The 27,193-nt window shown below is 51.1% G+C and overlaps 2 protein-coding genes across 5 annotated transcripts in view; both read right to left on the minus strand.

The window, feature by feature from the left end:
* Positions 1-15,092, minus strand: part of LOC309881910 (serine/threonine-protein kinase SRPK-like) — a gene marked incomplete at both ends in the record, with an annotated part of 15,534 nt that extends 442 nt beyond the window's left edge. The window contains 13 exons of the mRNA XM_082768469.1: positions 1,279-1,371; positions 1,482-1,551; positions 2,014-2,121; positions 2,552-2,637; positions 3,695-3,857; positions 5,760-5,861; positions 6,061-6,153; positions 7,831-7,918; positions 8,022-8,130; positions 8,289-8,353; positions 8,877-8,890; positions 10,438-10,659; positions 14,985-15,092. Of these exons, the coding sequence (XP_082624595.1) occupies positions 1,279-1,371; positions 1,482-1,551; positions 2,014-2,121; positions 2,552-2,637; positions 3,695-3,857; positions 5,760-5,861; positions 6,061-6,153; positions 7,831-7,918; positions 8,022-8,130; positions 8,289-8,353; positions 8,877-8,890; positions 10,438-10,659; positions 14,985-15,092 (1,321 nt within the window). The remainder of the gene's footprint in view (positions 1-1,278; positions 1,372-1,481; positions 1,552-2,013; positions 2,122-2,551; positions 2,638-3,694; positions 3,858-5,759; positions 5,862-6,060; positions 6,154-7,830; positions 7,919-8,021; positions 8,131-8,288; positions 8,354-8,876; positions 8,891-10,437; positions 10,660-14,984) is intronic.
* PLXNB1 (plexin B1) overlaps positions 11,888-27,193 on the minus strand; it is a 74,252-nt gene continuing 58,946 nt past the window's right edge. For all 4 annotated transcript variants that reach the window (XM_082768226.1, XM_082768225.1, XM_082768224.1 and 1 more), the window contains 18 exons: positions 25,680-25,922; positions 24,694-24,870; positions 24,235-24,383; positions 23,760-23,860; positions 22,726-22,943; positions 22,375-22,553; positions 21,718-21,784; positions 21,263-21,409; positions 20,580-20,757; positions 19,951-20,054; positions 19,299-19,383; positions 18,401-18,567; positions 17,663-17,823; positions 17,279-17,426; positions 16,888-16,952; positions 16,725-16,800; positions 16,297-16,371; positions 11,888-15,744 (listed from right to left, as the gene is read on the minus strand). In XM_082768226.1, the coding sequence (XP_082624352.1) occupies positions 15,640-15,744; positions 16,297-16,371; positions 16,725-16,800; positions 16,888-16,952; positions 17,279-17,426; positions 17,663-17,823; positions 18,401-18,567; positions 19,299-19,383; positions 19,951-20,054; positions 20,580-20,757; positions 21,263-21,409; positions 21,718-21,784; positions 22,375-22,553; positions 22,726-22,943; positions 23,760-23,860; positions 24,235-24,383; positions 24,694-24,870; positions 25,680-25,922 (2,445 nt within the window). In that variant the 3' untranslated portion in view covers positions 11,888-15,639. The remainder of the gene's footprint in view (positions 15,745-16,296; positions 16,372-16,724; positions 16,801-16,887; positions 16,953-17,278; positions 17,427-17,662; positions 17,824-18,400; positions 18,568-19,298; positions 19,384-19,950; positions 20,055-20,579; positions 20,758-21,262; positions 21,410-21,717; positions 21,785-22,374; positions 22,554-22,725; positions 22,944-23,759; positions 23,861-24,234; positions 24,384-24,693; positions 24,871-25,679; positions 25,923-27,193) is intronic.

The raw sequence follows: 27,193 nt of genomic DNA on the forward strand, positions 1-27,193 counted from the left end.
CGGAGACGTGAGGAGCACGGAGATACGAGGAGCACGGAGATATGACGAGCACAGCGCCTGAATTGCGCTTCGCCAGAGGAGCAGGCTGCAGCTCTTCGCCTCACGCACCCCAGCCGAAGCAGCCCTCCCTTCTGTGCTAACCTGCCTGCCTAAGCCTCATCCGCCAGGAAACCTGGCTCGCAGGTGTTTCTCAGACATCATCTGCCCCAGCTAGCGCCTGGGGCTTCCCCCTTTCTCAAGTAATTAGCTGAGAATGCACCAGGAGTGAAAAATGTGCCGAGAACAGCCATGGCACGGCCCTGCGCAGTCCCTGTGCCTGTCCAACCCTGCACACTGCAGTGCCACAGTCACAAGACACTAACGTTTAATTTGCTCCGTGCCCGCTGACCCCGTGAGGCCCAGGAGAGTGCCACTGCTGACCAAGAAGCCATCCTCGTCCCCGCGAGCGTGTGGTGTAAATGCAGTGACTCAGGTTAGGCATGTGTGGTTAGGCCAGCAGGGTTCTCACGGAGAGCGCATATAAAACAAGGGCTGGTTTTGATTCACCTATTTTGAGCACCACAGAAGGAATAAACGTGAACAGGGGATCTGAACGAGCAGGGAGGTGTGTGGTGAGCTGCAGCCTGGCACTAGTGTGCAGCACAGAAGGAGTTGTAGGTAGGCAGGCTGTATGGCTGGTGAGCATGAGGAGGAGGACAGGCTAAATTGCAGGAGGATGGAGTCATGCAATGCCTTGAAGTCAAAAGACAAGGATTTCAAGCTGAATGAGTCAAAGGGAAAGGAATTGGAGAGATTAAAACAGAAAAGACGTTACAGCTAGGTCAGAAGGCTAAATATAGCAGCCATGGTGGAAGGATGGAAGGATATGAGTGTCCCAATCCTCCTCATCATCATTGTTCTCTGCCAGTGAATGGGAGAAGTGCAGCCGGTTACGCACTCTTTTCAGCTTTCCTGCCATGTAGCTATTTCCTGTCCTCATTTCCATGCTCTCCAGCTCCAAAGGAGGAAGGATGAAAATCTTTTCCCTGTTGGGCATTTGCCACGACCATTTTTGAGGCTTTTACATTTGCATTCATTGCTGGTACGCTCCTGGATTGCAGAGGTGGCAGGGCAGGAAGTGTTACTGCACTTTATGAAATCTCCACCTCAGTTTTCTGTCCCTGCTTGTATCCTGCGTTGTGTAACATCACTTCAGGTGGTTTTCAGCGCGAGCTGAGTAGGAGCGTGCCAGAGATCCCCAGTGATTTTTAGAGTAAACTGCCCTACTCCGATTCTTACCTGGCCTGCTGAAAAACTTTGTTGACTTGTTCCAGGAGAAAGCAATGCGGGGAGGAATTCTTCCCAGGAGTTCGATAATGCGAGCAACATGGTCTGCAGGGAGGGAGAAAAAAAAAAAAAACACAAACAAAAACCACACACACCTAGATACAAAGATTGAGACACCTCTGTCAATGAAATTAATACAACTGATGGGGTCCTACCATCATCTCTGGAGAAATATTTTCCGGGCTGAGGATCAAACAGACACTCCCCCGTTGCCATTTCAAATGCCTAGGAATGGAGTAGCCTTGTTAATTCTCTGACTGACTGGGAGTTTTTCTTCCTTGTTCACTCTGACAGTACGGGTGCCAATTTCCCTTCCTATCACACAGAACTGATACACGGAAGGGCTCCCTCTGCTTTGATCTATCCTGTGCCATTGTGAAACAGCTCCTTGAGCTCCGTCAGGATGGAAAGAAACCAGTTTGTGCCTGATCCAGTCAAGTCTCTGAGCTAACATACATGGAGTGCGAATTGCCTAAAGCGTAAACTAATTATAGTGAATTATATCAGCAGCATACTTTCAGTCCAAAGTGAAGGAGTGCAGACAGCCTGTTTTTCCTTCTCTGACTCAGCCACGGCAAGGAAGTCGTGCTCCACATGCAGCACAGAGGTGGGCGCTGAGGACATGCTGCCCCTGGCCTGGCAGTGTCAGTCGGCTGCCATGCACGCACGCGTTGCCTGCAGCCCTACCAGGCAGCCCGTGCTCCAGATGTCCGCGGGGGTGCCGTAGTCTAACCCAAGCAGCACTTCCAGGGCGCGGTACGGCTGCGTCTGAATCTCCTTGGAAAAAGGCTTGTACTGAAATAGAAACAAACACCCTTTGGTTAGCATCTGCACATGAGTAACAGCGATGCTTGTGGTCACAAGCTGTCCGTGCAGCACTGAGGATCTCGGGGGCAGAGCTGGATGTGTGCACTAAAATGTGTGCAGGAAACATCAGACCCGTTCTCAGCCCCACACACTGCGGGAAGGTTACCTCCCGGCATTCAAATTTGTGGTCGTACGGACTAACTGCTAGCTGAAGGAAGATCCAAAGCTGATGTCTCCAGGAGTGCAGCGCCCAGCTGGGAGCTGGGAGTGCTGAATAAAACACCCACTGGAATCAGCATCACTAAAGCACGCTCTGAAGCTGCTGCTCGGCTGTGGAAGGACTGACACACAAAGCGTGACGGAAAGAAGTGCAAAGCACCCTGCGCTGGCATGGGACCGGGACTTGGAGCAGACTCACCGTCCAGCACGCGCTGCCCAGATCTGCAATTTTCACTTCTATGCTCATTAAATCAGAATCTTCCAGCTGATTGCCAGGATCACCTCCTAGGTGGAAAGGACAGCGAGAAAACAGGTCTTTCTCCAAACCAACAGCTATGCATCATTTACCGTGGAAGATTCATGTGTGAAGTTTTGAAGTTTTTCAACCTCAAAGGTCCCAAAATGCTTTAGACAGATGGCTCTTTTTTTATCACCAATGAAATGCCACCTCTCATTCCTGAGGAAACACAAAGGGCTGGTATCCAGTCAAAGTCTAAGAGGATGTTAGGGAGGACAGCAGCTTTCAGAGGAGTCGTGGGACCACGTTCACCTCTCCTGCTGCAGGGTGCCTGCTCGGCAAGCACCGTGATGCTGACATTTTCACAAGACTCTGGAAAAGGGTAATTTTTGTTTTACTGCTGTACTCTGAGCTGTCAGCCTACAGCTAACATTGTGCCTTCCTGCTCCAAGCAAGAGACTCTCTCAGTAATTTGGCATTCCCTGATTGCCCCAGGGTTTGAGGGACAAAATGACAACATCATGGGAGAAATGCTCATGGGAGAACATTGTGGGAGAAAATACAAAGGGACTCATTGCTGGGAGACTAGATCTCCTGAGAAACTCTCCAGCCCTGTGTTTTATTCTATATTCGCTCCGTTCTCTGAAAATAAATCATGTTTCAGAAGGCTTCAAAGATTAGACTGTACACAAGTCTCCCACAAGCCTCAGGGATATGGGAAATAAAGAGGAGATGTGTCAGCCAGCTTTCTGATCAGACCAATCCGTGCGGTGGCTGGAAATACCAGAGGAGGGGACGTTCCTGTTCTGACAGAATCAGCTCTGGCGCTGTGGCAAGGTTATTGATGAGCACTTATGATTTGTCGGCGTTCCCCACGCACACCTACTGGCAAGACCACTTCTCTGTGAGTGCCTTGAGTAACTCGGAGCCACTCGGTCTGAGGTTTGTAGTAAGCAAAGATAGGAGAGGCCTCTCAGCCCTTTCAGCTGCCTGTGCTGTTCTGTACCGGTGTTGCAGGCGCTGTGAACTGCACCCACCTCTCCATTTCACTCATGTCAACACCCTCTTCAGCCTCTTTTCTTGTAGAAAACCTCCAGAGCTCACCTGTTCCCTTTAACCTCAAATCCGTTCTCTGCCCACAGTCGGTTGCATCGCACAGCAGCTTTTGGAGCCCTTTGTCCCGGACGCACAGCAGCACGTTCTCGGGCTTGATGTCTGCGTGGATGATCCGGCAGCGCCTGTGCAGGAAGTGCAGCCCTGCCAGCACCTGCGGGAGCCACACAGCACCTCAGGTTAGCAGCACGATGGAGGGAGATGGGGATGTACAAGCACCCTGCGTGAGCTCGCAGTTGCACCCTAAAAAGGGGTGGCATCAGCTGGGTGGCCCTGCGTGCTTGGCACAGGGAGTTTGGGGACCCATCTGGAGAGTCCCCAAGTGCCAGCACAGTGGGCGAGCCCGGAGAGCTGGAAACAGGACGGAGGAGGCCTTGCAACTCCAAAGCAGAGTTTTCTCCTGAAAAGCCACTTGTGTTTATGTGGCTTCTTAAGTCCTTGGCTCGCCGTGCCAATCTGTTAACACAGCATCATCATCGGAATGTAAGCTGGGAGTCGGTTGTAGGGAGTTTGACGTGGCACAGGAGGGAGTCCCATCGAGCAGGGAAAGAGAAGGAGGTGAATCATAACCCGGGCAGGAGGAGGGAGAGATGACGAGTGAGTGAGTGCAGAGAGGAATTAAGGGTGCTGCAGGAGAGCCATGTAGGGAAAGAACAGCTCTTGGCGGAGCAGGGAGAGCCTGGCCATCACAGGGGGAGAGAAACAAGGCGTGCAAGAGAAACACTCACTATCAGAAGTCAATAACAGCAAAAAGGCTACTGGGGAGTTTTGTTGCCTTTTTCTAAACACTCCGGTCAGTCATAAAGGGCTGGCAAATCTTCTCTGTATTATCAAAATCTATTCTGGGATGAACACCAGCCCCAGGGAAATACCAACCTTAAATGGTAACTGTGAAACACAGGGGAAGATTTAAATAGCTAAACCGGAGTGAATCAGAAGTAAATACTGCCCCAGTACTGATCTGAAGGGGAAAAAAAAAAAAAAGAAAAGAAAAAAGATTGTGAGATTTTACTATTTATGTAGATAAGGGAGTGGATCAAGCAAAAGGCTTGGGTGCCAAAAGGAGCACATCGATTAACACCACTACGTTTCCATATAACTTATTCAGGTGTTAGCGGAGCCTCTTTAGAGGAGGAAGCAGATATTTCAGAAAAAAGGATGGAGGAGGAAGTGGTTTTCTTTCTTGGTGTCCCTAGAGGGGCACAGGAATCAAGGTAGCAAATCTTCATCTTGGCAAGTCTGCAAACTTCTGATAAATCTCAGCATTGGAGGCAAAATGTGATGTTAACTTGTCTTAGACCTCACTCAGGTTTCCCAATCCTTAGCTACACAGACAACACATAAGAAACTCAGCTCGCACAGCCTGTTTGATCAGCATGCCACATCCTTACAGGGGATGAAGGAGGTGTAGGCTCTGAGCAAACTGCACCAGCAATTTGGAAAGCCCTGGGAAGGAATCAGTGACAAGGCAGACCTCCTGCAGCCCCCAGACATTACTGTGCAGACAGCCGAGCGCAGCTCTGAGCCCTTCTGGACCTGAGTGCTGTCAGTCTGGCAGCAGAGCAGAGGGGACTTCTCAGAGTAGCAGGAGGACAGAGAAATAACACGGTTTGTCAACAAGAAACATATCCATGGCAGGCTGTTTGTCCCCTGCTACTCCTGCGAGCAGCTGAACTGCTAGAAAATTCAATGAATTGCTGTCTCTCTGTCCCCTGGTGCAGGTCTGCAGATTCCTGACTCTTCACATCACTGCTCCTCACCCCTTTCCACACCCGGTGAGGCTGCAGGCATGGGCAGAAATGCACACTGCCCTGTATTAATGAGATTGCGGTGACTTCCCAGTCTGCATTTTATTTAACGTTTTCTCTCCTCAGGCCCAAAAGAAATAGCTCCTGTTTGCCTTTAAATTGTGTGCCTTGGGCACTGACTCTGTGTTGTCCCTTTCTTCGCAGGTGCAGTCATAGGGGAGTTTGTGGCAGATGACCCCAGGATAAAAACTATGACTTGTTGCCAACACTGCCATGGTGCCCTCACCCAGTTGGAGCTCAGTTCTCACCTGCTGCAAAGATTTTTTCACGAAAGGCAAAGGCAGTCCCTGGGCTGCATAGTTACACATCAGGCATCGCAGGGAAGGACCCAGGGCCTCAAATACCAAGCACGTATGTGGGAGAGAGTCATGGATTCACCAACAGAGAGAAGGTGCCACTACCAGCCTTTTATCCCTCACCAGGGCAGCCAAATGTCTCCCCAGCCAACCTCCCCCCTCCACCACCTTCACGCGCCCTGGTTTTACACCATCCTGTGGCTCCCCAGCACAATCCCAAGCTTTGTTGACCCAGCATCACTCCCAGCAGAAGGATATGGAGGCCGTTCTCTCCGATCATTCTGAAGTCATCTAACAAACAGACAATGTTTTCTCCTGCCCGGTCCTTCTTCCTCATGCTGCTCACCTGAGGGGGAGGATTTCAAGAAAGCTGCAATTAGAGACATATACATACACAAGGACACCTTGCACCCATTTTGTCCTGTTCTACAGCCTCTCTCTTGCAGGGGTTGACGTTTCATGAGAAAACCCATGAAAACAATATCAAAGAAACCAGGCTCCAAGCACACAAGCAGGGTCTGTTACCAGAGAACAAATTTCTGTACGTCATCTTCCCCTGGACCAGGTAGGAGCAGCACCCTCTCAGCATCTGAATAATTCAAACTGTTGTTGGTCAGCTGAAGGCTAGGGTGCGGAGCAGCTTCCGCATCTGGAACAGCCCGCTGCAGTGGGCCTCTTTGGGATGAAAAAGGGTTGGCTATGGGCAAGTACAGCAAAGATCTCTGATACTGAGTGGCATGTGAAGGGGTGAACACATCTTTTGTAACCAGGAGACATGGTTGGTGGCAGCTCTTGTCACAGGGCGCTCCAGGTGCTGAAGCCCACATGGGCTCACAGGAGAGCAGAGCACGCTGCCGCATGAGGCTGCTCCCACAGAGCGCTGATCTGGCCACAGCAACAAATACTCTGCATGTATATATATAAAATACAAACACACGATGAATTCAGATAGAAATATATTCACTTTTTCTTTTTGACACAGCTGTAACCACGGGCGATTTGGGGTTGGTTTTTGTGCAGCTGCCGGATCTGCAGGAGCACCAGGAGGTGCGTGGAAGCCGTGGGGACCGGGCCGCCTCTTCTGGCAGCGCTGCGGGCACAGACCCTGTGCTGGTGGAAGTGGCCCTGGGAACAACTACGTCCTGGTGAATGGAAGGCGTGTCGTTCGGAGAGAAGCAATAAGAAATCAAGGGTAAGGCTTGGTCTATGCACAGTATTGTGCTGATGTGTAGAAAAGCACCCCTTTGATTACATTCAATTAGTGCCACTTTGTACTTCCTCTTGCATCACCGAGTCTGGCTCATATCCCTTTGGAGAGGGCCTGCAGATTTACAGGTACACAACAAACCTTTTCAAAACCTGCTGGAGAAAGGCCTCGGAGTAATTTGAAAGGCAAAATGTAATAGCTTCTGTTCACATAAAGCTGATGTAACTTCGTATTTAGGTAAACTCCAAGAACTGTAACGAGCTTTCTAGAACTAGCAGGTCAAGCCATCTTCAAAGGCAACTAGCTGGGACTCAGATGCATGCACCTAATTACTACATCCATTAGCAAAGGCAGAAGGAAGCTTTCTGAGTCGAGAGGTTTATTATATGTTTGCTGCATCCTGCATTTTTTTCCTGGATATTTCCTTTTACTTCAGTATTTGTGTTGTGATAAAGCAATGCCCTCTGAGCTGGGAAGCACACAAATAGGGTGGAAACATTCTCATCGCTGCTTAAAAACACCATTACCACTTTTCTCTGTGTGTTGGTTTTTCCACCCTGTATTTCTCTGGGTTCCTGCTATTTACTGGATTTTGGCCTCAGCTGAAAGAAATGGGCCGGCAGGGTGAGACGCAGCCACCTGTCCTAGCAGGAGGAAGAGGAAGGTGCCTGTTTTGGAGCCAATGTGACCTAAGGAATTATCTAACGTCTTTTTCCATTCCCCAGCCCAGCTCCTCAGGCTGAGACCTGGAAGAAGGGACGGTGAGCCTGATACTCAACTCAGCAGCAGAGCACACAGCCTGTGAATTTTACATACGCATCGGAGGAGAGAGACCTCGTCCTGGGCAGCCTCAGCAAAGCCCTCCCTGCTCTTCAGGACCTTCACGGCTACGTTCTTCTTCTTCCTACAAAACAAACCATGTCTGTAAGCCAGTGCACGCCAAGGTGGCCTGCGAAAGGGACAAGCCCTGCCCAGGAGAGTGGCCCAGACAGCGGCCAGCCCCTCACCTCGTGTCCTGGCACAGCCAGACGGTGGCAAAGGCCCCGCAGCCCAGCTCGCGCAGAGCCTGGTATCGCGTGTTGAACACCTCTCCTTCCCGCACCGGGTGGTGGCCTCCTGTGGGGAGCGTGGCCAGGAGCTCTTACTGATGGCCTTAACCGCCCTCAGACTGACAGGGCAGCTGAGGACAGCGTCCTCCCAGAGGGACAGACGGACGGACGGGTCCCTGTGACCCGTGAAGACCCCGGCACGATGGCTGCAGTGCGAGGACTGACCTGAGCGCTGCGCCGCCGGCACCTCCTCCTGCACCCGCACCTCCATGGCAGCGTCCCGGCGGGTCCTGGCAAGTGGGGACAGAGGCAGTGTGGAACCAGCGGTGCAGTGTCCTGCAGGTTAGTCCTTTAAAGAGAGTTAGAGACTGGGTAGCTGCACACGTTGATCTGCACAGCTCCCGTTTGCTCTTCTAGCCCTGCTCCCCATTGCTGCTTGATCCAAACCTGGAACTGGGCTGTTGGGAGCATTTTGGGCACCTCAGCGAGGTAGGGATTATTTTAGGATTATTTTAGGAGTTCAGGGGAGGAAAGCCAACGGGCTGGGGCTGGACTCCTGGCTCTCAGGTGGGAATCTAAGGGTTCCCTGTGCCCCATGTGGATTCCCAGTGGCTCAGGGGGACCGTGGGGCCCCTCCGTGGCTGTGACACCGGCCTGTGCAGAAGGCCAGCCTCCATACGTGCCCCATCTCGGGGCTTTCACTTGTAGGAGGAGCTTCGCATCCCAGGTAGGTGCTAAGCAGAGCCTGCGTTTCAAACGCTGCCCTGCACATCTGTCTGCAGCCCGGGGCCAGAGCAGGGCTTTATCACTGACCATCCCGTGACCCCCTACAGAGAGGCCATAGCAGAGGGGAGAGGCTGTTCCCCGGTGTGTTTCCATGGCAGCAGAAGGTACAAACACAAGGCAGCGCAGACAGACAGATGCAACTGCTGCTCCCCCAGCCCCTCAGCACCGGTGTGGAATTGGCTTCAGCACTGGTCACCTGAAATAGCACCCCCCAGCCCCACGTTGCTAATGGAAATGTGGATTTACACTGCCACGGGCTGGGTGCTCCCAACCCAGCGTTTCATAATTCGGAAATGTCACTTGCTGTAAGCTTCACATGAACTCGCGTTGCCAGAGCTTGTGACAGGTGATAATAACCCAAGTAGGCCATTAGCAGGGGTAGAAATATCGACCTTTAAATCCTTCAGAATCAGGTTGCCAAAGCTCAGAGCTTGTCTGCACCGGAGGAATTTCAGAAACAGGCCCAATGGGCTGGCAATGCTGGTGCGTGCCCTGTCACACGCCTCATGGCAGCAGCCACATGACTGGGAGCTGCCCCGGGACAGTAACATCTTCCAGGTGCTGGAACAGAAGCACGACTTCCTCAAAAGCCTAGAATTTCTTTCCATACGCTGACAACCCTATCCCAGTACAGCAACGAAGCCGTTGCCTGCCTTTGGGCACCAAGCGAACTCCCAGCACATTTCTAATTAAGGCTCAGACTGGGCTGAAAGCTGCTCGTGTGGTCAGGGATACCCAGCACTGCCAGAGCTGATACTGCTCCATTTACCCTCGCCCATGGAGTGGTGTGCAAGGAACTCAGAATGCCTCCAGCTCCATTACACCTCAAATTCTGCATTTACACGTGCTGTGAGTCAGCCTCCTTTAGGCACAAATCTGCAGGATACCACATGTCCGCATAGCCACTTTGTCAAATATTTACCAGAGTTCGAGCTGTGCAACAGAGGTGAGGCCAGAACTGTCCTCATCTGTGCACAGACAGCCTAGCAGTAACCCTGCACGCCCCTGCCCCACCAGGTATACCCAAGACCTCTCAATTCGCATCTTCTAAGGTATTAGCACATCATTAGGACAGTGCACATCAGTCTGAGAGCTGGGCAACAGCCCTAAAGATTTTTTTTCTTATGTCACTCAGCATCCACCTACCAATGGAACAATTCAAGAACACGCGGGGATGAGAGCTCAGCAGCATCCCCCCTGGATGGATTTTTATGCTAATAGGAGTTTTGCTTTTGTCATTAAGAGCTACCTCATGCAGAACCCGCCGGGTTGCTGCAGGCCTGGAGCAGCTCAGAGAACTCAGCCTGAAAACCTGCTGCTCCCACCTGCTCCGCAGTAGCTCTGACGGGCAGGGAGCGGTGCCTCACCTCTGCCTGCACAGCCCCACCTGCAGAGAGGGGTGCAAGGAGCTGCCCCTGCTGCTCACCACGCATTGCAGTGCCTGAAGCTGCAGAGTCCAGCAATACTCCCTCCAGCTTCTGCACGACTACAGCCCTGGCTGAGTGCAGCATCCCCACGAGTCGCGACACGCAGCACAGAAGCAGCCCCATGGGCACGCAGGGCTCAGCCCCACTGCCCTCAGACTCACCGTGCAGCAGCTCAGGAGGCCGGGCACGCCGCCCCGCTCGTCATCTGGCTCGCGCTGGAGCTCCCGAAAGTGAGCTCCCACCTGGTGCTGCTTTCCTTTTAGCCTGCGCTGCCCGGGAGGGGTGTCCTTGAGCAGACCAAGCCCTTCGGCATCACTGGCTGGACGTGCTGAGGAGCGGGGCAGGGTATCGGATCTCAGCACCGTTTCTGGGAACAACCTTGGCTGCAGGGCAGCAGGAGAGCCGGGACAGCTGCGGTGGGTTTGCTTTACTGCTGCACCTGTCTGCGCAGCCCCTGCCTCGGCCGCCCTGGCAGCAGGTCCAGCAGCCTGCTGCGGCTCCGCAGTCTCCACAGCAACTATTTATAGAGGGAAATCCACAGCTCTGCCGAGATGGAAACGGGAAAGTCTTCCCCCTCTGCTCCTGAACCCGGAAAACACGAGGCTGCCTGGTGGTTCCCAGAGGGAACACGCTCCCCGAGCCCCCACGTGTGGCACTGCCCACCCAGGGCACCCAGGTACAGCGCGGTGCAGCAGGCACACTCCAGGCTGGGGGACAAGGACACGGCTCCTGCACCAGCGAGGCAGCGTGGCTCTCCGCAGATGCACGGATGCTGCACGAGGGCTTTGGTGCAGGAGCAGCTTCCCCCAGCAGAAGGAAAGGATTTGGTGCAGAGCAGCCTCGCTGGGCGCCCCAGCAGCCTTGCAGCACCGAGGAGCGGCCACCCGCAGCGAAAGCACTTCGCTATTTCCCCCTGGCCACCTGCAGCAGAGTTTGGCAGCCCCAGCCGTCCCCCAGCTGGGGCCCTTGTGCTGTGCAGCTCAGGTTTCCTGGCTGAGCCTGCAGAGAGGCAGCCCCAGAGCAAGGGGTTAATCCTGCCCCGCTGCCAAACCAGGAGCCGGGGCCTCGCTTCTCCCCCTGCCTGTGCCCCTCACCTGCCGCCCCCAGCACTAAAAATACCAGTGGAGGGGCAGAGACTGCAGCGGGGCTGGGTGCTGAGAGCCAGGGCTGGGGCAGCAGCGAGGGAGAGAGCTCTGTAACCCCTAAAAGGTCAGCAAGAGCACAGGTGGATAGGTGAAGGAGGGACTACAGTGCAGTGACTTTATATATAATAGAAATAAAGTTGGAAAGAAGCCGACTGTATCTAAATCTCTGCTAATAAAGTAAGAGGGGAGGCAGGGTATACGGCCCTGAAGCCAGCTTTAGGAGGCCAGGAAGAGCTGTGCAATTCGCTGACAAATTAAGAGTCGTTCAGCTAATTGAGGAGCTGGTTTCTGCCTCGCCCTGGTGGACACCAGCAACAAGCACGGAGCACAGCTCAGGCAGCATCGCCCCCACCCACCCTAGGAAAGCGGCCAGGCATTCCCCCAAGGGATTTGCCCCCACTCACACTCCAAAAGGTGAGCACATTGGGGGCAGCTGCGTCACCGTGCAACACAAGCGGGACACGCAGGTTGTATATTAAAATTTATTGAATTATTGTGTAAGAATTCTCTTTATTAAAATCATTTGGACTCTAAACTGATTATTTACAGACAAAACCTTTTATATCACCAATAGATTCCTACATCTCAGAACAGTATCTACAAACAGTTATTACACTATGTAACAAAATTCAGATTTTTTTTCAAGCTTTTTATATTAATTATTAATTCCAATTTGAGAAAGACAGTACCTCGGGTGCTCTGAGCAGAACTCAAGGTGTGGCAGGGTATAAATGCAGGTCAGGCCATACCGTAACAGAGACGGACACCACGTCACACGGCTGGGAGAGGGCAGGCACCAGGACAGAGGACCAGGAGAAGAGCTATGAGAGCAAACTGGGTGTTCAGGAAACCAAAACCATCGTCTTGACAAGAAAGGCACCAAAAAAGCAGCGTCTCGCTGCGACTGGGGCACACCCTGAAAAAGAAATGGCATTCCACCGAAGCAGCGGGATCCAAAAACCCTTTTATTTTCCTTAAAAAGAAACTAGCCATCATTTCTCTGTAAAAAAAATACTCCCAGGTACAGCCTAAACGTGCCACTGGGCAGACGAAAGCAGCGCTCTCACGTCTATGCGGTGTGCGTGCCCGCGGCTGTGCCAGCGGCAGACATTCGATGCACTAACAGATAACCTGTAATACTGATCAGCTCTCAGCCTGTCGTGCAGACCACGGAAGAAGCAAGTTTCTTTCTCTGACCGCAGCACAAAACACTCGAGATCACCTTTCGGGGACTGCGAAGGGAGCTCTGCCATCCCTCGCAGCCCTGCCGTTGGGGGGGGCCGGGCGGAGGCTGGGAGAAACGTGGAAGGATTGTGAGGAATAAATAAATAACTCTTCCCCGCAGTAGGGAGTCTTACAATAAAAAGCTGTTTTGTGCAAATCTCCATGCAACAGAACCCTGCTGGAGGAAGGGATTTTGCCACAGGAGCGGAGAATGGACGGAGAGAAGGGGGGGCCGTGCCCGAGCACCCTGCGAGGGGCTGGGGGAAGGAGGACACCGAGGGCACCGCGATGGGGAGAGGTGGGCACCAGCCCCCTGCCCTCACTGTACCTGTACCAGGTGCTGCCTCCTGCCCGGCCACGCACAGATGAGCTGGAGGTGTTGAACACATCCCCCGTGTTTAGCTCTGTTTGCAAGTCCTGATTATTGCTCTGATGAAAGCAGATTTTCACCAAGTAAATCATCTCTGACATCTGGGAGTGCTACTGAGAATCAAAGAGGATGCAGAGCTCGACTCCCCCAAAAGCTCTCTGCGGGCAGAGGCTGCCCTCTCTGCCTGGTTTTACCCTGACCGGAGCAGGAGATGCTGCAGGACCCGGAGAGCTGCCAGGGGTGAGCAGAAGTGAGCGGGATGCCTGGCACTGACCCCAGGAGAGCCCCTGAGCATCCCTTTGCTGCTGCGAGGCAGATCCAGAACCAAGCCTGGTGCTGCCCTGCTATGGGAAAGCAGAGAAAATCCTGCAGAACTAGGAGCAGACACGAGCAGCCCGCTGAGCCTTAGGTGCAGCAGATCACCTGCGGCTCCTGGAAGATGATCAGCGAGTTGGAGGCCACAAACCCAGCCCTGCTGCCCAGAGCAGCAAGTCCACCGTCAGTGCACAAGTGGGACAACGCTACACCACCGCTGCCTGCCGCTCCTTCGTCCTGCCCTGAACCAAGCAATTGCCTCCCGTGGTTCCTAAGGGAACAGGCTTTGTGAACTTGCATTGTATCTGCTTTTTCCTATCTGCCAGTCCTTTCCTCCACCCAGCTTTTTTGGGGCTAATTTCCTCAGATTTAGTGGAGACAGAAATTCCAGAGATGCTAAGCTCCCAAAAGTTCCATGGAATAGGGTGGTCAGGCAGGATGTGGACCCAAACCAGTGCCCTCCTGGTGGAAGAGAGACAAACAAACTCCAGCCTCCCCTTCCTGCCCCAGTGGCCACCCAGTACAGCAGGATGGTGGTGCAGGGACGGCGGCTGCACCCTGGGCACAGAGCACCTGGGAATGCTGCTGAGATGGACACAGCAGGGAGCTGGCTTTGTGGCAGGGAGTCTGTGGGAAGACAGACCAACACGTACTTGTTGTATTGCTCAGAGGAAATCTCACAACTGCGCAGCACTCACATGAAGCCAACAGGCCTGGAACTGCTGCGATACGCAACGGAGAGAGGTAGGGATGTGATCGTGCCCTGTTCTAGCTCTGGTCCCTCCTGGCCTGCACGATCACCGTCTAAAGAGAGTGACAGAAGTGAGACCTGCTGGTCTGCCCCAGGCACGCGGGACATCAGCCTGGGCTCAGCAGGAGACGAGAAGAAGTAGGGTAACCTTTCAGACAGGAATTCACTCACAGAAGGGCAGAGTGCTCTGTCCACAAGGTGAGAACCGCCCCGAGTGCTCTCCAGGAGGGAGCAGAGGGGCTGCCCGGCCGGCTGGGGACTGACTGTGCGCGCTGCTCCGGCCTCTCCTTGCTCGCAGCAGCACTCCTGTTCGCAGGGCGCCCAGCACGGTTGTGCTTCTCGGCTTCCTGGAGCTCACAGCTCCCCAAATAACCCTTCTGCGTGCCACCACCAGAGAGTTCGGGAGGTGAAACTGAGGCGTAAGGCGAGCCTAAGAGAAGAGCACACAGCTACGCCTCGAAGCGAGCTGTGAGGAAAAGCAAGCTGCTGTTATGACAATGCAGACGTCTACGAGTTATCCCTGCAGACAAAGCAGTGGAGAACACTTCGCTCCAGTGCTGACAGACGTTTGTCAGTAGAAGTGCACAGAGATGCTTCTCCGAGAAAAGCTTTGTCTCAAAGCCACAAAATTAAACATTCTCCTTTAGCATTTAAATACATTATCTTTCTGAGGGTATTTACAAGTCCAGTTCAGAGCAGCAGAACAGCCAGACACCAGAGGAAGGGGAAGTGGCACAAGGCATTTGTTGTGCTTTTCAGAAGAGCAGGGTGACCCCGACCGCAAGGAACCACGAATGACGGATCCAGAGCTGGGTCAGTGGAGACCAAGGCGAGCTGGGCAGCCGGCTCCTCACGTGCTAAATTTGTCCTGAGGGAAAGGGCCAGGGGGTGGTGTCCACTTACAGGGGGCTCCTGGGCGAGCACGCCCACTGGTGAGCACGCGACATCCCGGCAGGCGTCGCTCACACCGGGGAGCAGGAGGCCGTTGCCATCAGACCTTCTCCTTTCCATACCCAACGTTCAGAACCAACGGGAACACTGCTGCGAGGAAGTTTCTTAGCTTGGGTACTTGCAGGAGCACTCGCTAATCCGTACAGGGACAGAGGTCAGTGTAGCTGTCAGCCAGGGGAAGCTTCCCGTATCCCCAGTGAGATGAGCAGCCGCAGCCAGGGAGCCTCCCCAAGGGCACCCGCGCAAGGCCAGGATGGCAGACACGGTGCTGGGCGCTGCCACCCGCCTCTTCAGCAGCGCCGCTCAGAAGCTTGGCACATTCACCTAACGTCTGTAGGAAGGAGCCGTGTGGTCCCCTGAGACTCCGTCAGAGGAAAACTGAAGTTCGTTTGTTTTTGCTCGTAAAAATGGAAAAAAAAAAAAAAATGTAAAAAAATATTCTCTGAGATGCAAGGACGCTTGTACTTCGTACTGCCTTGGCCATCCCCATGCGTGTCACCCGCTGGTTCCTTGGAGAGGCTGGTTCCAACGGCAGCAGGGCACCCTGCACACAGCCAGGACGAGCACGACCCTGTTCAGCCAGGGGAGAGCAGTCTGTCTGCGCCTGTCACAAATCCGTGACCTTGTTCTCCACAGCTGCTGCAATCTGTTGTAGCCTGTATCCCAGCTGCATCTTCTGTGCCGTTGGGTCTTCTTCCAAGGCTGTGATGATCTGCAACGAGACACAGCTCACTGCCTGCCCTTCTCCAGTGCACGGCGCTGCCAAGTGGCTCAGCTCCGTGCACAGGGGAGGGCACAGAGCGTGGAGAGCCCCACGCTGAAATCCAGCGTGCTGAAGTGTGTTTGAAGTACAACTTAACCACAAAGTGTTCTAGATTTGTCCTAACATGCTATGTAGACTTCATAGTGTAAGAAGAATGCTAAACTTCGTACCTGAAAATTCTATCTTTTTTATTAAAGGAATCTTAAAACTTAAAATGTAGTTAGAGTAGAATGTTTAGATACCACAATAAAAAAAAGAAAATACATTTGAAATGTCAACAGCCTCCAGGTTAGGGCTAAGTCCTTGTTTTGTGTGATATCCCCCCTCCCTCATCAGTAAGAGTAAAGCAAACTTATGACATGGAAGTTATACATGCCAATGAAACAATACACAGCATTGTAAATGATCTGCTTGCTCTTAATTATTAATTTTTCGGGGGTGTTTTTGATTGGACAGGAAAAGGAGGAGGTCATGTTCATACCTGCCTGGGAACGCACTCACCTGGTCATAGTACTTATTGATGTATTTGTACAATTCATGCAGAGCCACCAGGGAATTGAGGTCACCTGAGTAATTCTGAATAAGAGAGGAAGTCAGATAAAGCTGTGAGACACCTAACAATTGTTCTTCCAAATTCCACGTCCTCATAACTCATTAGGAAATGTGCCGGAGTCACTAAACCCAGCACAAAGCAACAGGAAAGGGAATTCACCAGTGGTTCGTAGCAAAGGAAAAAAACCACACGTACTCCCTGCCCCGAAGCCTTGACTGCACTTTTCTGTTCAGTGGTGCCATGAAGCAGAGCGGCCACTGGGAGCAATCAGTATTTCTGCACACAGCTGGAATATCTGAGCTCTGCATTACTAACTTTCTATTTGATGCACTGATGAGGGGCCAGGGTGATTTCCGAAATAAATAACTTTATTTACCCGTGATAGCTCAGCCAGAGCAGAGTTCATCTCCTGGTCACTGGCAGAGATGGTCTGACGGATGTCCGCATAATACCTACAGTGGGACACAAGCAGTTACCCTCACATTCCTCCCAGCCTCCTCCTTACTGCTTAAACTACAACTCCCCCACTTGTTCCTTACCTTTCCACCATTTGCTTGTAGCGAGGAATGTCCCGGGCATAGAGCAGCTTATTGATTGGAGAGTCCTTGAATATCCAAAACCAGAATTGATTACACAAAGCTCCTTCATCACGCTGCGAGCTAACCTTAGCAGGTGACCCCATCCCATTCTCTGTTATTTGCTCACGTTGGGAACTTTTGCCCTGTGCATGGAGGGCACTTGAAATACTGGATCCCTCCCTAGTAACACAGCCTGAGGGACTGTGGATTGGTGAAGGGACCCCTGGCATGCAAGAGCAAGGAGTGGGCCTGGTGGGCTGTCTCAGTGCAACCACGCAGACATTACTGCCTGCTTGTGTCAGCACTGCTCAGACTGCCTGTGCCAGCTGCATGCTTCTACCTCTACACTTACCCGTCCTAGCTTATGGTCAGCAATCGTACAGGAGTCCATGAAGGTCTGTGCGATGACCAGAAGCACAGCGTCGACGTTATCTGACGTCTGCACATCAAAAACAAACTGGGGGTTCTTGATGATGTTGATCCAGAACCGCAGGGGCAGGCTGCAGAGAAGATGGAAGCGTGACAGCTTAATAGCAAAGAAGGCAGCTGTGTGGTGCTGGAGGATATTCTGCACATGCTACTGGTCATACTGGTCCCCTCCCAGCTTCACCCTCTCAGCAAAACCAGCTTTCTACTATGCTTTGCTGCTCCTCAGCAGACAAAGGTGGCTCTCTCTGCAAGGGGCAGCTCCAACCAGATTAGCAGTGCCTCCCTCGGGGCTCACAGAGCACCGTACCTGTTTGTCTTCCAGATATGGATGGTCTCAGGATCTGCAATCCCGTAGTGCATCGCCTGCTCGTCCAACAGGTCAAAGAAGTACTTGACCGCCAGAGGGACGGGGCGGTTGGTACTGAGGATCACCTGGAACAAGTCATCCACAAACTTCTGCAGGGTGCCCTGTGGAGAACCAAGCAGGACAGAGTCAGCGCAGCCAGAGGAACACAGAGAGCCCAGGCCTCACGATGAGTGGTTATCCTCTTCTGCTCAGTGACTTCCTCTCGCTGGTCTCAAGCTACCTCACATCCACTGCAGGAGCAGCAGCAGCAATGGGGAAATGAGACCCCAGAAGCTTCTGGATGAGAGGCCAGGGGAAAGCTCATTAACAATCAAAACACAGAGGGGAGTCAGACAGACTTAGGGCCAGAGGAGAGAGAGCCTGCGACATGAAGGGATGGAACTGCACTGTAGAGACTGACCAGTGGAGGGGGACTGCTGACTGCCAACAGCTGCGTTCAGCCAGGTAGGAACAAGGAGAAGGGGTTTGCTCAGCAGCAAGAGAAGTTTGGGGTCAGAACACAGGCAATGCCTGGCAAAGTGTCCGGGCTGTCCCTTGAGGAACCCAGCTGGAACCAACCAGCACATGCACCAACCCAGCCCCAAAGGGGCTCCTGGTCTTCACACACATCCCTGTAATCTGTCAGGGGGATATAGAAGAAGGCAAGGTCCCAAGCCCAACGCAATCTGTGCTTCTCACCTTCATAGAGAGCAGACGTGTAAGGTAGATCTCCGGGATTGCCTTGGCTCGCTCCCGATCTCTTAAGCTCCCACGGCGATGCTTGGGAAGCTCTGGCTCTTCTGTTGGTTTTACCAGGTGCCAAAGTTTTATCCCACCTTCATCTGCATCCTCCAGCATTGGTGTTTCTAAATGGAATAGTTATTAAGAGACAAGCGTCAGCCCTCTCACAGTGGAACTTGGCCAGGTTACGCTCAAGGAAGAAAGCAGATTCCCAGTATGATGGGTACTCCGATGGGAAGGAACCACTGGAGGCCTCCACCCAGCCTCCTGTGCAGGGTACAGCTATTGCTAGCACTGCATCAGGTTGCCTTTGTCCACTCAAAGCCTTCAAAGTCTTGGGAACTTCCCACACAGAGATCCCCAACCCATGGTGGCCTGTTCCAGGTCTGCACCTCCCCTTTGCCAAGGAAATTGTTTGCACATCCAGTGTAAAGCTGCTAAGTGCAAGCTGGGGCTCCTGTCCCTTGCACCACAGGAGTAACCGTGGGGCTGTACGCTATGCAAGGCAGGGAGGTGATTGGCTGGGGTCCCATCACCACCCTCAGGCCATGATCAACACACAAAGTTATTGAAGATTCCTACAAGCTGTGGACTGTGCCCAGCACTACAGCCAGTACTACAGAATTCTATTTATCCTGCATTTTCATGTCTAGCCTGGCTTTCCTCTGCTTATGTACTCTATTGCTTTTCCTTCATTTTCCCTGCCCAGACTTCCAGTTTCCTCACAATCCTACGAGGGTTCAAATCACATATCAGTCTTCCATAGCAGCATAAAGCTAGGGCTACAGCAAGTCTTGTCCCACCCACTTGACAGGTGCTGTGAAATCATTTCATAAGAAGGGGACATCAAACTCACTCTCTCCTGGGATGTAATCCTGATTCTCTCTATGGATGTGCTTGGTCAGGCGAGGGACCAGTGCGACTGTTGCTCCATCAGGCACCTGCACACAAGCAAAAATCAACATTCAGAACAAACAGCACATCTCTCATCAGCACCACAGGCAAGTGCTTGTACAGCAAAACAAACTGAACACGCTGTACCACTGCTAGAAATAGGGATCTCGGGGCACTGTCACTATCTGTCCTGATGGTGGGCGAATCTTGTTTGTACAGATTGAAAAACTGCTGTACAGAACATTATAAGAATGGTAATGCCCTGGGATTGGTGTCATTCACATCCAGAACGCGTTGCAGCGAGCTGTGACATACTGGTGCACGGTATGACACATGGGTGCAAGACAGTTAAAAACCCAAACTCTTTCCAGTCCTAAAAACTACACGGATCAGTGCAGTGTCACCTACTAACTGATTTGAACTGGAACAGGAGGGGGCTTTGCTGCTTGAGAAGTCACGGTGCAGGACACAGCACTGACTTAATTTGAATATGCTGCTGCAAGAAAGCTCTGCTGTTTTTACAGTAATCCATGAGGAGCCAGAGCCACAAATGGAGTGTACCAGTGTATAGAAGATGAAAGGGGAGACAAGGCAATGGTAGGCTCAGTTCCGACCTTGTAATGCTGAAGAGTGTTCAGGCGTTTCCAAGTTCCTTGAACAACAGATGTCACATCCTCATCGGACAGAATGAGATGACCTGCCAGCCCTGATCTCCACTCTACAGTCATCAAAACACAGATAACAAACAAACAAGTTAAGCAGAAGCATCTCTGAAATCTACTGTGCTTCAGCCTAAACAAGTGAAACTCTAAGCCAGGAAAGGGACAAAACCTTCCCTGACAGACACTATTCAGGTGCTACCATTGACTCCACCAGCAGGAAGAGCCAGTTCATGACTGTAGCAACTGAAATTATCTTTCCTTCCCATACCTTCTCCATGCCTTTTTTTTTTTTTTTTTCTTTTTCTTTTCCCTCTGTCCCCTTACCCAAGCCATTGCCATGGGCCAGATGGCAAAGAACACCAAGCACCATGAAATCAAAGGGGCTGGACTTGCTTCTTTCCCACCCCTACACCTCTTGCTTTTAGTCTTTCCTGCATCATGCCCTGTTGGGTCCAGCCAGAGTGCAAGATCACTGGGCAGGGCCGCTGCATGCTCAGCAGAAAATTGTGCTGTGCACAGATAGCAAATGACCACTCTTCTCCACTTCCTCACTGAGTTTCGCACCAAGACATTCTGCTCACCAAGGTCCAGGGTGTCTGGGTCTGGTCGGTGACAGTACGGTGTCCCTTTATAGATCTGGTCTAGGATTTTCTCCTTCACCTGTGTTATGGTGTCACAGTCTAGCACTTTTGCAGAAATCCCTTGGGAGTCCTCTGCCCCTCCTGCAGCAACTCCTGCTTGTGTCAAAGCGTTTAAAGTCTGCGGAACAAAAGAAAAGGTCACAGCTTCTCATAAAGTTGCTACTCATAACGTGACACATTTACACCTTTGATGCCTGGCATTAAAGCACGTTAACAGCTAGCTCTTTCACTGGAGGAGTTTCAGAAAACAAAATGCCACAGGTTGTTAAACACCGTGTTCCCAGCCTTCCCTTGAGAGCTGGAAGTCGGTTTAACAGCTCTAGGGAGCTCTAGGCTTCCATGTGCCATCAGCAATTTCATCCCTTTATTTCTAGACACAGAGCATGGAACATACATCGAATTACCGTGGTGATGGCTCCCAGCAGCCTAGGGCTGATTTAGCAGGGCTCTTGCTCAGCTACTGCTGAGTTATGCTGCTGGGACAAAGCTGGCTCCTAGGAGGTCGTGCTTCTGCCTTAAAGGGGAGGACATTGTGCAGGACGTTGTACTTCTGACTTAAATAGGAGGACATTAAACTCTGCCACACCAGAGAGCCCAGAGGGGACAAAAGCTTTGGTGCTTACCAGAGTCCGGTACTCCAGGTCCTCTCTCAGAAGCCGGTTGTCATTCAGGGTATATTTGGCTTTCCCTGTCACCCAGTCAACGGGGCCCTTGTCCACCTGGTGTTTGATTCCTCGGAACAGCATGTAAAGGGGCTCCCCAACAGAGTCCTGGCACAGAAAGGAAGGAGTTTCACCTGGCAGAAATTCATCAGGCTCTTCCCAGCAGAACCCAACAGCTTAGAAACCAGCTGGATGCACAAGACCACAGCATCACTGTCTCCATGCCACTAATCAGAGGGATTCTCCTTGCTACCCCCTCCCTGGAAATAGGGAGTGGCATCGATGCTGATTTAAGCATCTCCCTTCCCTGAAATACGGGATGGCTCCAGCACCATTTCAGCTAAGAGTGAGGCACAAAGCAAAGCTGTGGCTGCCTCCCCTCTTTTGGCCCCTTCACAAAGAGACAAAGAACTCACCCTCACAAATGCATACAGGCAGATGGACATCCAGTTGGTTAACAGCTTCTCTACCACTGTTTCCGTCCTGAAAGAGAGTATGAGGTTGGTCACACAGTGCACAGCAGGGAGGAAACTGGAGATAAAGATTGTTCCTTTTGACAAAAGGTGAGAAAAGAGCATGCTAAATGATATACAGGATCAAGGGAGGAAGGAAAAGGAAAAAAAAATACTTTAGGGACCAGTCAGGTTAATGCTCTTGATCCTACTTCTTATTTGAAGCACTTTTCAGCCTGAAGGAGGCACCAAATGACAGAAAAGACAGAGGGGATAGATGATAGCCTCTGTCAGGTCTCAAAACAAGAGAAATTTGTACAGATTAGAAGGATACAATGGACAGGAGGCTAATGGGGATCCAAACACAGGAGATATTTCAATTTAGGTTCCAAACATGGCAGTATTGGGAGTCCCAGAGACCTCTAAACAGCAGATCTGACTGAGCTGCAGTACACGAGCACAAAGAGAAAGCTAACATACAGCAGCTTCGGAAGAACAAATGAAGAAAAGAATTTGTGGTGGGTAACTTCAGCCTCAGAGCTTTCTCAGAGCTTGCTAGCTGGACAGAAAGGCTCTGTCCCCTGGTGTAGCTAACACTGGCACCATGTCTGGCTCGCTCACCTCCGCAGCATCAGCTTGGGGTTCTTGGCCACATACTGCTCCACAAGGTCATTCAGGAGTGTTTTGAGGATGTCAGTGAAGTACTCCAGCTTCCCATGCAGCGACACGGTGAGCAGAGATGCCACATAGGCCCGGTCTCTCGGAGAGAAAGTACGCTGGATTTCCAGAGTGTGAATGAACTGGTGGAGAGAGAGACAAGGCAGTGCGTGAGCCCCCTGAAAACAGCTCCTGCAAGCAGTGGTGCTGCAGGGGGGGCTGATCAGGAAGGAACTTCAATGAGCACTGCCCTCTTCCTGCCAGCAATGCGGCCCAGACCCCATTACATTCTGCAAGCAGAGAGAGGGACCTTACCTTGGTGAGGAAGAGCTTGCTATTGAGCAGGTTGGAGAGCTGGACCAAGCCCTGCTCCACCGTTTGCCGCCGGCACTCGGGGATGTCCAGGTCCCTTTGCAATGGTGACTCACGGTGGCCCGGGAAGAAAATGCGCTCCGCATAGGACTTGTAGTCCAAGAAGGGGATGCCTGTGCCCACGAGGTCGCTTGTGAGGTCCATCATCTCAGTCATCAGGTCTGGGGGAAAGGAAATGCCCGTGATGTTGACCGCATGATCACACAAGCGATGGTACAGAGCATGAGGTGAGTGCAGGCAGGAACTAGGGCCAGCAGGATGGGACTGAAGATGAGGAATGATGTTTCCTGTCAGGAAGAGTCACATTGGGGTCCCATTGCGAGAATATTTACCACTAGACTATGTGCTGGGAGAAACTGCATTGGGAATCAGCAGGTGAATTTGGTGATTATTCTCATTTACAGTTAGGGTCTGGCTTCCAGCTTTAAAAGGAAGCCAGCCATAAAAAGGAAGCCGCTGTTCAGCACTGATCTGTGGTTACGGCATTATCTACACACAAAGTACCGGGGATCTCCTGCTCCTCACTGCTTCCCCCATTAGAGATCACAAGCTGAGTAGCTTGCACAAATTTTAGAGCCCTAAATGCCCCACACAAGGGCTCACAGCTGTAGGCAGCTGAAGTGCAAGGTTTGCAGACTCAAGATACGGGGTGTAACTCAACTTGCTCTACACACAGACTGGGCTAGCTGTACTTAAGGTCTCTCCAAGTGCGCTGTCTTGACCTTTAGCTCTTCATCTGAGTCTGGAGGATGGACTGGAGAATCAGAGGGGTCTGTATAGATCACTGTGCTCTGAATTAAAGAGAAGAATGAAATACACAGATTTGGCTGTATGTTTCAATGCACTAGCACAGGCTAAAGCTATTGCCTGTCCTGAGCTACCCAAACAAGTATGCAGGAATGAAAAGAATGGTAGGGCTCTGTGTGGTTCTTCAAACTTTCCTGAAGCTGCAGGAATGTAGGAGCTCTGTGACTAACCTGTGAATTCCTTTTTGCATCTGTCCCGAACGCTTGTTTCTAGATTTTCCAGCTGGATTTGAACTTTCTTGTAATCCCTCAGAGCCTGTTTGCTCTTCCTCCTGTAGTAAGAAACAGAATTGTTCCCAGCGGTCTTAGCCAGCTGTTGCATTGCTGCCAAGGACTCCAGGGCAATGCTGTTGAGGTGATTTCTACTGAACACCACCTTTAAAGGACACCAAACTGTGTCCTGTAACTACATCTGTCCCTTGGAGCACCCATTAGGTGAGTGCTCTGAATGAATCACGATGCAGGCTGTGACGAGCAGGCACACCATCCCTACGCCTCACACGTCCAACAACATAAGGGGCTCAGAATTTGTCACAAAATAAAAGTAAACTAGGACTTTGCTTAGGCCCAGAATATACAGGCTTGACCACATCCACTGAATGACATAGAGAAGTTAAAGCACCCATACAATGCCACAGCCTCTCACCTGTATATGAAGACAATGACCAGAACGACGAGTGCCACAAAGGACGCACCAACACCCAAACCAATCTGTGCCTCCAGTGGGAAGGTGAGCTGGCTTTCTGTGTCATACTGCACTCGGCCCAGGAGGAAGTTCAGGTTTCCCATTTGTACCTGGAGCGAAAGCAGGTGCTGTGATGTAAGCTCAGTGCAGCAACAAAAAGCAAAGACACACAGCTTCTGCAGAACAAGCAGAGGTGGCACACAGCTCTCTAGTAAGGCTACATCCCATGGCACAGCTCCTGAATCCAGCTGTGCTGTTTGTTCCAGGCACTGTTTGGCAGTTAAGGGTAGAGTTGAGAATAAAAGCAGCTCCTTGCCACCATTTCTGCCTCTCTCTTACTTCCCGTCCCACTCACTCCTTCCATCACTACCTTCTTGCTTGTGCACCCACTAACGACATGATTTCTTGCTGATTCCCTACCGTGAACTCTGGGAGCAAGTCGGTGCCCTCCCGCTTTGTGCGGTGCCGCGGAGCTGGCTGCTCAGAAGGAGGCTCACAGTAGAGATGATTCCTCGTTAGTGTCTTCACCACGCAGATTCCTTCCCCAATCATGGCCATAACTTCATCCTTGGAAATGGCCAAATCTAGATTTTCCCCCTGGAACAGAGGTGGAACAGGGCATTAAATTGAGCTAAGAAGCATCTCTGTATTGTCCATGGCTCCAGGGAAGACGGAGTACCATAGGATGAGAGGAGCTTTTCTTCTTCCCTGACTGGGCTCCCATCTGAATTGGCAGCACAAGTTAATTTTGTAAGCCAAACAATCTTCACTCTGTGATCGAAAAGATTGAGTGGAGAAAGCGCACGTCTCCAGCTGCAGAAACTACCTTTCTTAACTGCTACTGGACTAGAGAGTACCTTTCTATGGAAGAGAAATATCAAAGTGCCTTTTCCTCACATATATATAAAAAAAATACAAACATTTGCCACTCTGCCCTTTTGCGTCCTCTTTAAGCAATGATTTTCCTATTTCCACCTGTTCGTTGTTTTTCTTTTTTTTTCCTCTTCCTATTTTTTTTTTACTCTTAAGTTACTTATAGAAGAATCTTTAGATGTCATGAAAAAATGGCAGCTGAGAATAGAATGTATTGGTGCTTTTTTGGTACTAATACCTCATACACAAATAGTGTTAATTCACATTAGGACAAAAATAAAGTAACTATGTAAGTTTCCATGAGCCCTATGAAACCCTAAATGATTTATGGTCTCAAGAGGCTTTTTTGATGCACTCCTTTTTCCTCCTCTAATGTGCCATTTCTCAGAGGCCAAAGCAGATGTGCTGTGACAGGCTGCAAGCCTGTCAAATGCTTTAAAATCTCAGAAGCTGCATGTTGCCAATTTAAAACAGCCTCAGGTTAGCAACAACTTTGTACAGCATATGTTATTTCTAGATAGTTCTTGTGTTACCTCCACAGAGATGACGCTTCCTGGCTTGTGACGATATGGTTTGGCAGGGTCTTCAGCATTCAGTGGCTTGAGGATGGGGTTGACTTCATAAGAGAAGGGCATGGGATGCAATGAGTTGAAATCAAAGCTCAAATTATCCAGAATAAATTCCAGTTTGATGTGGACACTCCGTAATAGCAGGTTAATGGCTGGAGTCTTGCACAGGATGAGGTAGGAGGAGTTAACAAGACACGGTTCTTCAAACTAAATGCCAAAGGGGGGAAAATAAAAAAAGCATTAGCAGTGAAACACTAAAGACTTCCCTTGCAGCTCTGCAATGCTTTCAAACCCTGCATAATCTGGGGTGAGTCTGTGCTCCTCTTACCTGGAGCAATGCCAGAAAAGCTCTGCTAATTGTAGAGAGAAAAACCTAAGATCTGAGGAATTCCCCATGTTCCTCTAACGAAAGTCTTCAGAGCACTGATTTTGCTGCAAGTACCTAGGTTTCAGCAGTGGAAATCAGCTCCAACGCTCCCACAGCAGCAAAATCTGGAGCAGCATCAGCTTTAGATCTCCTTGCTCTGACAGAAGGGGACCAAAGACCTTCAAGGCACTGCAGACTTCCTAACCTGAATGTTTCTGTGAAAGAAGTGTCCCTTGTAGGATTACATATGTTTTATACACGTGATGAGAACATTAGCCATTTTTCTCTCCCCCAGAGGAATTCACAGCCACAAATGCCTTCCTAAGAATATTGGGAAAAACAGCCTTTAGTAGTACATGTCCTTTGGGAGCATATTCAGCTCCATATCCGTAGGACAGAAACCTGGAAGGGACTTAACATAGAAAAAAATCCTACATAGTTAGCGCAGTTTTCATATATGCATAAGAATATGAAGAGCATCATCCTCACCATCTCAGAATACCAGATGAAATGTCAGATGATTACTTCTCAGCACACTGGGAGATTAAAAAACAAAGACAAGGCCTCCAAGTTTATGAACAGGAAGCCCTCCGTTGTTTGCACTACGAATGCAAACCCTTGTTGTATTTCAGCTACCAAATCCCCCCTAACTCTGCAAATTCTGCTGCAAGCTCTGCAGTATTGATGGTCAGATCAAGACCTAAGCAGTGACTCATCTGAGGACACTGACATCTGGAGAACAGAAAAACGTTGGTGGAATTGGTCATTTCACTGAACTCTGCCTGGTTTTATAGCTCAGAGTGAAAGAGCCCAGGAGCTCTAAAGACAGACCTGAACTATGCAAAAAGAAAGTCTGGAGCACGGACACGCTGAGCCACACAAGCTCTGGCTCAGCTGCAGATTTCTTTATCTCCACACTGCTGCTCTGCTGCTTGTCTCCTATAAAAAGCCCTGCACATCTTTGAGCAGAGGCAAACCCAACTCATGCAAACATCTGTGAAAATGCTTAACCTTTCAGTCTGGCAGAGATCGCTTCCGTGTGGCCAAGACTGTTAGTTAGTGGGAACTGAGCAGATAACAGCAAGGGATCCAGAAGCCCTATGGACAGAAA

The sequence above is a fragment of the Aythya marila genome (assembly GCF_965140915.1).
Source record: "Aythya marila genome assembly, chromosome: 10".
NCBI classification, from domain to species: Eukaryota; Metazoa; Chordata; class Aves; order Anseriformes; family Anatidae; genus Aythya; species Aythya marila.